Genomic DNA, 10,852 nt, shown 5'->3' on the forward strand with positions numbered 1-10,852 from the left:
CTGCCCCCTTCTCCCTCCCTGCCCCAACTACCTTGAGATGCTGTTCAGGCCTGAGAAATGCTGCCATGCACTGTTGTAACCCCACAGCCCCCCAGAGCTACAGCTGCCTGATCTGTGCCAACATATCTGAAATACCAAGTGGGCCCCAAGTGTCTTGTTACTGCTCTTGATTGTCCTTGCTGCGCAGCGTTAAGACCTGCGAGGAGCAATTTCCAGCTGAGACCAGCCCCGTGCAGCTCACGTCAGCATGTCTTGGGGAGAGGAGTTGGTTTTGGCTAATCTGAGCTAAACCTTCCCTGGAGGAGTGCAGCTGCTGCACCAGCCTTACAGAGCCACACAAAGCCACTTGCTCGTCTCCCCATTTGTCAGGGCTCTCGGCAAGGTACCGGAGCCGTCCCTGGGCTCAGGGGGCCGCAGCTGCATGCCACCCCCTGTGTCAAGACCTCTTTCTACTGAGGATCTGTCCCAGGATGAAGAGGAGGAAAGATGCTGTAAACCAAAGGTTGCTTTGGAGCAAACCTCACTCCTACAAACTCTGGAGGGATAAAACAACTGGTAGAGAGTGATTTCGACTATGTGCAGTTTTACAGACTCATCTACCTTCTGAGGTCTTTTCCAGCACAGCCATTCCCCACCAGTTTCTGCAGCCCAGCAGCCCGTGTGAGCGGGCACCCTTGGAATTGCAGCAAAGTGCTTTCTTGTGGACAGTGCAAATGTCTCACAAGAAGTGCGAAAGGAGGAAGCTGCCTAGAGAGAACTGAAGACCTCTCAGACATCAGTTTTTTTTTCAGTCAGACGCTGCTCAGCTGTTGCATTGCAGATGTCTTAGCTAAAAACAAGCTTTCGACAAAATCAAAGGCTCTTCATGAGTATAGGCGGCAGGATCCTCCCACAAAGAAAGCGTTTTCTTCTTCAAAGGTCTCTCCTTAGATTTCTCTACAATAGATTTCTTAAAGCTTGCCTGCATCGTGAAGCTGATTCAGAGCCAGCATCATGTGGATCTGAAACATCACAGCTGTTAGGGATGAATTCGCTGTCTGGTTGTTCTCACTTCTGGAATAAGGAGTGCCTTCCTCCAAAGTGACCTAGTGGAGGAGTTGGCCACGGAGGGAAGTTTTGTGCAGTCAGGAGGACGGTGAAACCGTTCCTCTGTACTGCCTGCTGGTTACTTGTTTTCTGTGTTGAAGGCAAAACAGCTGATCCCACACTTGAGTGTTCACATAAAGAAGGAGTTTGACAGTGCTACTCTGCCCTGAACACACACCCGGTGGCATGGCTCAGTAGCTTCCCCATGTGAACGAGGCACTCAATGAAGATAATTTAAAATAAGATGCCCTTATTCCAAAACCTGGATGGTCCATGCAGTGAGATAATAAGGAATAGCTGTCCTAAAACAACTGCGTAAAAAAAATCCTTGCAAAATTATGGTAAAAATCCCACTGTGCCACATTTTAAGCTTGTCCATTGCTCCAGAGTCAGTTGAATCCTTCAATGAATTTGACAGCATTCACCTCAAATGGCCTTGATCTGCATCAGTCAAAGCACATTTTTTTTCCATATTCCAGCATGGGGCTTTGGTCACTGTGGAAGGTGATAAAGTTTGATTTAAACGCGTGTGATATTTTATGGTCATCGGGACACAAAACTCTATGCGTTAAAGAGCTTATAGTCTAACCTTTCGACACCCACCAGTAGGTGTAACACCATCACAATAGTACAGAGAAATGAGCCCCGGTGCGGGGAGGAGTCTGACCGAAAAGCAGAAGAGCCTACATCTGCCAGGAAGAGCTTGCCAAAAGCAGTGTGTGTCCATCCTGCCCGTCCCTTCACAAACAGGAGGGGATCAACCAGCTGCGCGGGTGTGGAAATACCTGACAAACCCCCATCTCTTATGCCTTTTGGATCTTTGTATCTGGTTGCTTTCTTTCAGCCTTTGACCCCCATCATGGCCTCTAATCTAAAGGTCATCTTCATGGAGGTAAAAAAGCATTTTTTAATTCCTTTTGTTTACTCTCACATTTGTTCATATTAGAGCATTTCCAGCTGCTATCTTTTGCTAATTTCCAGAGATCCCCTCTAGGAATTTACACGCTGCTGCTATTTCTGTCTTCTAAGCATTTCAAAGCTGAGAGAATCCTCAAGAAAGGGGAAACATGGGAGAAGGGTTGGATAACCTAAATAAAATGGTTTGGCTTTTTCCCTGGCATGTTCTTCTCAAGATAATGGCTCCTGGGATACTGTAAGAACATGGATCTCTCCTCTGTTTTGTATAGTATTGCTTGGCCATGTCTTGTATAGAAACTATATCTATGTGTGTTCTGCTGGGTAGAGATGAGGAGAAGGATGATGAATGATGAATGATTTCAGAAAATAAGGCCCAGAAGAGACCGCTCAGGTTATCTCTCCCACAGTGTCTACAGGATTTTCTGTTACCTTCTTTCCATAGTATTCTATGTAGTGTACACAGGACTGTGCACTCACAACGAATAAGCATGTTCCTTAGGACTGCACCGTATCTTGGTTGCTCTTACAGTGAAGAACCTTTTTGTAGTGATGTAACCTAAGCTCTTCTTTACTCTGGGGCTATTGTCCCTGGCTATGTATCTGTAGAGGATTTTCCCTAATGGATGTTACTTCCCAACAGTCCTTTCTGGACAGTGGCCATGCCCTCCATTGCCCCCCACAACACTTCTTCAGTGCTCAGCATTCAGCAGCACTGAGTTGCCTTTTCCGATGCCAAGTCCTGCTGTGCAGAGGTGATGCTGCTGTTGCGATGCAGCATTAGTGCATGATGAGAGCAGGAAAGGAAAGCAAGCCTGGCTGTGCTCTGGGACAGCTTTAATGCCTTGTTGTGAGCCTGTTCATAGATGCAGAACCTTAGGGAATCTCATCAAAAGCATGAATGGAAAAGCCTGCCCATCCCCTACTTTTGCTACTTTTTTTTCCCTCCTTCTGTTTTCATGTCTCTGAAAGAAGCCTTCATTTTGTAAGAAGACTTGTGTATAAGTTTCCAGTTCCCTTTTTTAAAGACAACAATAGTTTGCACAGTCTTCCTCTTAAGTTGCTTTATATGTGGTGTTATGTCAGCTGCCAAACAAACAGATCCAGAGGCTGCCTGATGTTAAACCCAGATCTGGCTTGGAAGCCAAAGAGATCCTGTACCCCAGAGTTCCTTACTAGCCTATGGTTCACTCTTAGCTTTTTTAATTTTTTATTAAACAAAACAGGGAGTGAACTATAGTGTGGTTCCCCATCTGTGCTTATTCATCCTCTCTTGTAACTCCCGACATCATTGTCTACTGAATTGCAGTGATAGATCACTTTCAACAGCCCTGTTGGTGTAAGGAGGAAGCTCATGAAGGGCGTGATCTCCCATCTCTCTGCCTAAGGTACTGTCTTGTATAGATACTTAAGATCTGCAGTCTTCTGCAGGTAGTTCCCATATCTAGCATTGAGTCTCGTGCTTTGCTGTCCATTTACGACAGCAAAAGTTTGGAGTGGTTAAGCTGTGCCTTATTTCTCATGGCCCCGGTGCTGGCCTCCATGAAGAATATGCGATTTCCTTCCTCACTTGTGCTTCAGAAATACACAGTCCCACTGATAACACCTGCTTGCATATAGCACTTTCACTGGTGTGGAGTCATCACATGGACACATGTAGACACCCAAGCAGAGGTTTGTAACTCGGGAATTTCAGGAGATGTCCAGCTAGTGTTTGTTTTGGAAAATAACTTTCTATTCATCCACTGTAAATATAGTCTCACACCACTGCAAATTGGTTCACTTCCTGGTTAATTTCCTGTCCTTCTGCATGCTGGCATTGAACAGAGGAGCTCACTGGGGAAAAGGGGAAGCCTATGAATGCAACAGGCTATCGCAAATCACACAGCAATTACCTAAGAGATGTGGCAGATCACACAGGGCATGTGCTCTGAATCACTCAGTTTCTGACAAGGGCCAACACTGCGTGCTACAGGCATGCTTCCTGACATACAGTTATTTTCACTATGTGATCCTGTCTTTGGGGCAGCCAGCAGTCCTCTCTTGACTTAAAGTGATGTTTGCTGACTGCTAACAATTATTACTTTTACAGGGGAAAATGTTGATGTACAGCAGAAACCCCCGATCCAGGTTGCACTGCTCAAGGAAGGACTATCCATCCCCTGTAAAGTCATCTTCCCTTACATGCCGAAATATACCAAATTTTCAATCTTCTATTACTGGATTAATTCACTGGGCCAGAGAACATTCATCTATAGTAGGTCAGAAAAAGTAGTCATCCCTTCTGGAAAAGAGAATAAGACTGCTATCATGTCTTACGACCACAGAATCATGACACTTGAAAACACCTCTTCTACTGGCACATACTACTGTGAGGTCAAATGGAATAACATCCAGAAAATGGGAAAAGGAGTGTTTGTCCTTGCTAGAGGTAAGTGAACAACCAGAAAGGAAGGGCAGGCGGTTAAAAAGTAGCTGGATCTGGCTATGAAAAGGTAATCTTTGCTCTTCTTTTGCTCTACCCAAACATGCTATAAAGTCAGGTGGCAATAATACTTTATGCCCAATATTTAATGCCATTCGAGTTGAACGTGCTTTACACAGGTGACCCGTGCTAATGTTCCCAGTGCAAAGATGGGGACATGAAGATGCAGTGATTTTTATCTATCTATCTACCCTGCTGCAGCTGCCTGGAAACAGCAGGCTTAAAGTCAGAGTCTAACCAGGAAGCCTGGGCACTGGGTCAGAGGGTGCTTTTAGGCGTCAGTGTTCAGGAGACAGTGCGGTTTGGCCTTTAGCAGTGTGACAGAGACAGTTGAACACAAGGTCAATGGTTAGGGTGCTCGCTGTAATCAGATGTACAGGTTAGGCACTCACTGTTAGGGGCTCACGAACAAGTTAGGGGCTCACCATAATCCCTCCCCCTTTTCCATGTGGTACAAGGGGTTGGTTGTTCCATTAATGCACAGGCTGGAAAGCAAGGGAGAGCTCCAGGTCATAAGAGGAATGTTATAGAAAAGTGATAAGGACATGCATGCTGCTGTCTGGCTGGATTTGCATTACTGAATGCTGGATATGAAAAACTTTTTAGAAAGTGTAAATGCAAAGAGCCATGATGAAAGAACTTTGCTACACTGGTCAAAGGATGCCTACGGTACCCACCCTGCTAGTTTGTGTGGCCTGTGTGCTTTCCATCATCTGTCTTTCTGCCCTTATCGCTAAAGACCTTTGCCAGCCTCTAACTACCACCTTTCTTGGCTCTCATAGTTATGTCACCTCCCTCTAATCTACATGAAGTGCAGCTGCTTATATTCTGTCTCTTTTCCATGATTCTTCAGCTGCACCCTGCTCGCTGTTCAGTCAGACTAGGTTTTGAAGGGCGTGTGCATCTGTGCCGTCGTATTCTGCGCTGCTTCTGTATTTTAACTCTCTCAAGGCTCTCTCCAGGGTTAAAAATGCAGCAGGATTGTAACTTCCACTCACACTGTGAATCTTTTGCCTTCTTTCTTACAGGTACGGGGTACATAGAGACCTCTTATGGGTGGAAAATCCTCGTTACACTTACTTCTCTTCTTGCTGCATTGAGCATCGCCGCAACAGCTCTGCTTCTGTGGAAAAGAAAGGCAAGTTATAACCAAATAAAAAGCAATACCTGACATGACCCTTTCTATGAATTTATTTCATTTGCTTCTAACTTGTCTGGATTGGAAGTCCCTGCGCTGAAATTTTCCATGCTGGGTGTCTGCCTCAGGTTTATTTTCTTTTTTTAAGTTCAGTCTTTCTGAGAAAAAAAAGATTACAGGAAAGACAAAACAAGTCATTGATTTGTCCATTAAAGAAATTCTGGTAATCATTTTGACTCTGGCATGCTCTGCTTTAGAGCAAAGATCTGACACAGGGCAAGAAGTCACACTAGCAGTGTGCTGGCCCTGAGAATATTCAAGGAGATGTAGCCTTGTGACAGGTCTTTGGAAAATTGTGGTTTGTGCATGCTCAGTTGTGGCTCTTGTCAATTTAGCAGCTCAGTTGTCTAAAGAAGTCCTTGTGAATCTGCCTTTCCACATGGTGCCAGTCAGATAGGTAACATCCTGTGCATCCAAGCGTCTGTTGCAGCCCTGATGGCGGGAGGAGGGCAGGACTTTCCCTGTTTCTAAGCCTCTTTCAAGATCGGGGCTACTCTGTTTCAAGGGCGTGACCTGATAGCAAGGGGAGTGTGCAACTGCGTTCCTGAGCCATGGCTCGGGCACCATAGAAGAAAACAATCTGCAGTGTGGAGGGGATGGGGACCAGAGCCTGGGGAATATGTTTGGCAGAGAAAACATTAAGAAACAGAGTTGAGAGGGAAAGGTAAGGACAAGGATCCCAAGGAAGTCTGTGTAGAAGTCCCACCTAACTGGAAAAAAACCAAAGAGAATCAAGGACCTGAGGAGCAACCTGCTTTATGTTGCTGTGCTTTGAGCAGAGGTGGATTGGACTAGACAATCTCCAGAGGCACCTTCCGACAGCAGTGATTCTGTGAGGCTGGAAGGAGGAGCTTCGGGAGGGAAACTGGGACTGGAATCTAGAGCGAGGAAGCACTGGAGGTTGGAGGAGGATGTTAAGACTGGACTGACAGCGCCCCTCCAGTGAGCAGACCCAGCACAGGTTGGGACCAGCTGGGTAAGGAAGTAGCAGCTGGGATGAGTAGCTGAAGGCAAAGGAGAAGCCAGGAGTGGGGAATAAAGCATGTAGAGAGCAGGAGAAGAAAAGCCAAAAGTAGGGCTGAAGGATCTGGATGACAAAGGGGCCCTGTGGAAAAAAACTCTGGAGTCGTGACACTGGAATCCCTGTTGTTTGGGGAAAACCTACTGCTCCTAGTACTGCCACCCTCAGGTGTTCAAAACAGCATCCTCTGCATCCTTCCACAGACCTCAAGGCGGGCTTAAAAAAACCCGATGCCTTTTAGAATGCAATCAGGGGATTGTTGTTTTCTAGGTAGAGTTTCCCCAAATTTACTCTTTCAGCCTGCTCTCTGCCACCATGACAGCAGACTCTCTGCATGCATTGTTATGTGGAGGCTGTGCTGCTGGTACAGTCCTGTGACTCCAAGGAACATCAGGCTTCAGCACACACAGTCAGACATCATGAGGTTGAAAACAGAATGGCAGCAGCTGGCAGACCTGCTGATCTCATGAGATTTACCTTGCAGGCAGTCTGATGGAGGGGGAAGGAGTGAAAGCGGCAGAGTGACTAGGCTGGAAACAGGCCCTCATCTCTGCTTGCCTAGACAGTGTCTCCATGGGGATAAAGAGGGAGGCATTGTCGTGACTTGCTGATTGGCATCTCTAGGTTTTGAGGTGGCCCAGCAAGTCTCAGACCTATGGAGTTTCCTTAGGGCCTGAAGAGATCATGCAGTCATTACATTTGCCCTCCTGCAGAACACAGCCCATATTTCTCACCACAGCTTGCTCAGACCTGCTGGTTTAAAAATGTTTGTCTTTAAGAGAAGCTATTTAGCATCCTCCTTAGTTACTAATGGACTGGAAAGCAGTTCATCGTTTTCATGTGATGTGAATATACATCCCACTTCTTTCTGAATTAGTACAGAGATACTTAGCAAAGCCTTCTGCCTTTTGTGTCTCCTCTCTTGCTTGCTGAGCAGGGCTAACCCTTATCTGTGCATGAATGGAGTATGTTCAAGAAGAACTCATTCAATGCAAGAAACATTTTGGAGGAAGAGACCTTCTTCCTTCAACTCCATGGTGGACTTGCACATTAGTATACCACTCTCTATATGTCATCATTAATGGTGGTTTGGTGCTCTTCTCTAGACCTAGTGTATTAGCAAATGTGTCCCAGCTAAATCCTACCAAAAGTCACTGCATTTTGCCTCTCTGAAATTCACACACAGACTTGGAACAGGGCCCTGCTCTACTCCCTGTCCTACAGCACTGTCGTGTGCTGCTAAATACTTATACCCTCCATCCAGCTAAGTTTCAGTGGTGGAAGTGATTTCTGTGTACACATAGAGCCCAGTTCTCCTTTCCACTGCCCCAGTGTAAGTCATCAGACTCCTCCATTTTATCCTGTGGTGAGGAAAGGGACTGTCCTGCCTTGGAAGAGAGTGCCAGCACTCTTTGCTGTGGAAGCAGTCAGGGGGTGTGCGAGCAGTTGGCTTTGACATGACATTGGTGTTCACTTCATGTTTGGGGACATGGTGTTTTCTCCAAATGGGTCATTTGGTGTCTTGTCCTCAGCAGGTGTTCTGCCCTAGAAGGAACCAGCTAAATATCGTGAGACAGAACGTAGAAACGCAGCCCCCTTCAGCCAGCGCACCATCACCACCCCCTGTCTATGATGTGAGTACCAGAATCACCCACCATCCCTTCTGTCTGCATCATGGTACAACCCTTCCTTTCCTTGCCCTGCCATGGTACAGACAATGCCAGTATCATGATATGAAACATAAGCAATACCTGTAAAACAGCCTGGTACTCGTAACCTTGCTCCTGTGCTCTGCCCTGCTTAGCTCCTCTCAGGACTGTGCATGTTGCATGTCTCCACCCTGGTCACACTTCTGGCCTCCCCAGTGACAAAGCCTTGCGCCATGCCCTGCTGAGCAGCACCCTTCCCTCTCCAGCAGTGTGGCAGCACAGAATAGCAAGTGTGGGGCCAGAGAAGGTTCCTGGTGTTAGGGGTAGAAGGGTCTCCAGAAGTTGGGAAGGAAGAGGGGATCTTAGCCCCACTTTGTACTGTAGAGTGTCTCAAGGACATGCCCTTCCCAGCTGGAGAATGATGGCTCAGGAAAGGGGCAGAGAGAGAAGTGCTCTCCACAACAGCCCCAGCTGTTTAGAACTCCTGCTGTGACACCTTCACTGATGTCAGTGTCACGGACCACTGCAGTCCTGAGCAGACTGACTAGCTCTCAGGGGGGAAAAGGGCAGGAAGAAACTTGAAGGGAGTCTCTTTCTTGGAACATTTCCCTTTTCGTTGCATAGGATCTCCTTCTTCCATTTCCCAAACTGGGGAATGCCAACTGCTCCCACTCCCTGAGCCCAGCAGTGGTGGTGTCATAGGTAATAGGATTGGAGTGTCTCTCCTGAAATGTCAGGCCCAGACTTTAGCTACCTCAAGTAACCATGACCCCTAATCCCATTTACAACCCGTCCAGCTCCATTTAAAATGGATTCATTTTTCTCCTTTTAGTACCATGGGAGGGCTGCTCTACTAAGAAGGGAAGGGTTTTTCTTTCCCCCATGATCTGTGGGACAAATTAGGAGGAATAAAATGAAAGTGAGTAGGGCATGATGCTGCCTGACTATTAGGAAACCCTTCTGACTGCGAGGTCTATAAGGGCTGGAAAAGCCTCTCCAAGGAAAACCTATAAGCTCTGCTGCATTAATCATTTAAATTAAACAAAGCAAAGATCAGGAGATTGTACTACAGAAAGGAGCAAAGCTCTGCCAAGAAGGCAGGAGACCTGATAGTGGGCAGATGTGAAAAAGAGAATGGGCCTGCTCTCTTCTCATTCTCACTTTGCAGGGGGGGCACCATTTTGTGGCCCTTTCATTTTTGGACTAGAGGTTTAAAAGAAAGCATTATATATTTTATGTGTTTATTCTGTGCAAAAAGCAAAACTTTGGGTAAAGGAGGTTGCAGGTTATAAACCTTTTCATTTGTATCAAGTAATTTATTTTTAATTTGGGCTTACAAAAATCTGAATGGGTAGTTTCCTGCTATTTCTGCAAGGAGACAAAAAAAAATCAAATCCATTTCTCGCTCAGTCAGCCTCGTCATGCATCCTTAGCTCCATCTTAATTACATGTTTCATCATGTTGTTCTGTTCAGGAGGCCCCACTAAGGCTAATATAGCAAGCCAGCAGAGCCAGCCTTAGGCACAGGCAGTCACGGGAGCTGGCTGGGCCCCTGTGCTTGCGGGAGCCCTATGGACCTGGCCCAGCCGGCCTTCCCCCGAAGCCTGTTCACCAGCGCCAGCTGTGCAGGGCTCTTAGCCAGCCCGGTGTGCAGGGTAGGTGGCTCGGCCCTCCTTGGCAGAGCTGCAAGCAGCCTCGGACCATCTCCTGCATGCTGGGGGGTACCAGCCCACCCACTGGAGGTTACTTTACCGTGGAGCAGCTGCTGTGGGGTGACTCGTTGAGGCATGAAGCAGCAACTCCCATGTGGTACGAGAAGGGCTGCGAGGTGAGGAGAGGGGAGCACGGAGCTGCAAGGTGGAAGGGGAAAGTTAATGGGGGAGAGAGTCCTGGGATGGTCACCCTGCATTGGATGAGCCCTCAGGACAGGTGAGGGGAGCGGAAAGTCCACAAACCTTATTTCCTTTGAAAGATGACTGGTGCCCTGCTGCTAATTTTGTTGGGACTCTGCATGGTGTGAAGCCAGCCCCACAAACTGTGTTTGATATTAGGTGGATTGTGAAAAACCTGTCGGTGTTAAATGGGGTGTTGACCACTTAGTGCTTAATTCATGGGGAGGGCAGAAATCTGTGGTCAGCACTGGGGTAAGCTAAGGCAAGGAAAAGGGAAGGACAAGTGAGAAGTAACTCCAAGTGATGAGATAAAGAAGGAGGTCAGAGATTAGGGGATGAGACAGGAGGCCAGCATGTGTTATATGTGCTATCTGGGGAGGAAAGCAAGAAGTCAGAGCCTGGAAAAATGTCGGGTCAGGGAACCACAATGTCCTTGCAGGCCTGGAGCTGAGAGCAGGAGGAACAGGAGGCAGCACTGGACATCAAAGTAAGGGCGTGGAACTGGCTGGTGCAGCTCATTAAATGCCCTGGGTTATCCTACAGAGCAGCAAGGGTCACCCCTGGCATGGGAAGGATCCTAGCAAACCTTCTGCAAAGCCATCCTGC

The 10,852-nt window shown here is 47.2% G+C and overlaps 1 protein-coding gene across 1 annotated transcript in view; it reads left to right on the top strand.

The window, feature by feature from the left end:
* Window positions 1–1,945: 1,945 nt before the first annotated feature.
* Window positions 1,946–10,852, top strand: part of NFAM1 (NFAT activating protein with ITAM motif 1) — a 14,460-nt gene continuing 5,553 nt past the window's right edge. The window contains exons 1-4 of the mRNA XM_010281698.1: window positions 1,946–2,025; window positions 4,092–4,432; window positions 5,515–5,624; window positions 8,241–8,339. Of these exons, the coding sequence (XP_010280000.1) occupies window positions 1,946–2,025; window positions 4,092–4,432; window positions 5,515–5,624; window positions 8,241–8,339 (630 nt within the window). The remainder of the gene's footprint in view (window positions 2,026–4,091; window positions 4,433–5,514; window positions 5,625–8,240; window positions 8,340–10,852) is intronic.

This window comes from Phaethon lepturus, unplaced genomic scaffold (assembly GCF_000687285.1).
Source record: "Phaethon lepturus isolate BGI_N335 unplaced genomic scaffold, ASM68728v1 scaffold40172, whole genome shotgun sequence".
Lineage (NCBI taxonomy): Eukaryota > Metazoa > Chordata > Aves > Phaethontiformes > Phaethontidae > Phaethon > Phaethon lepturus.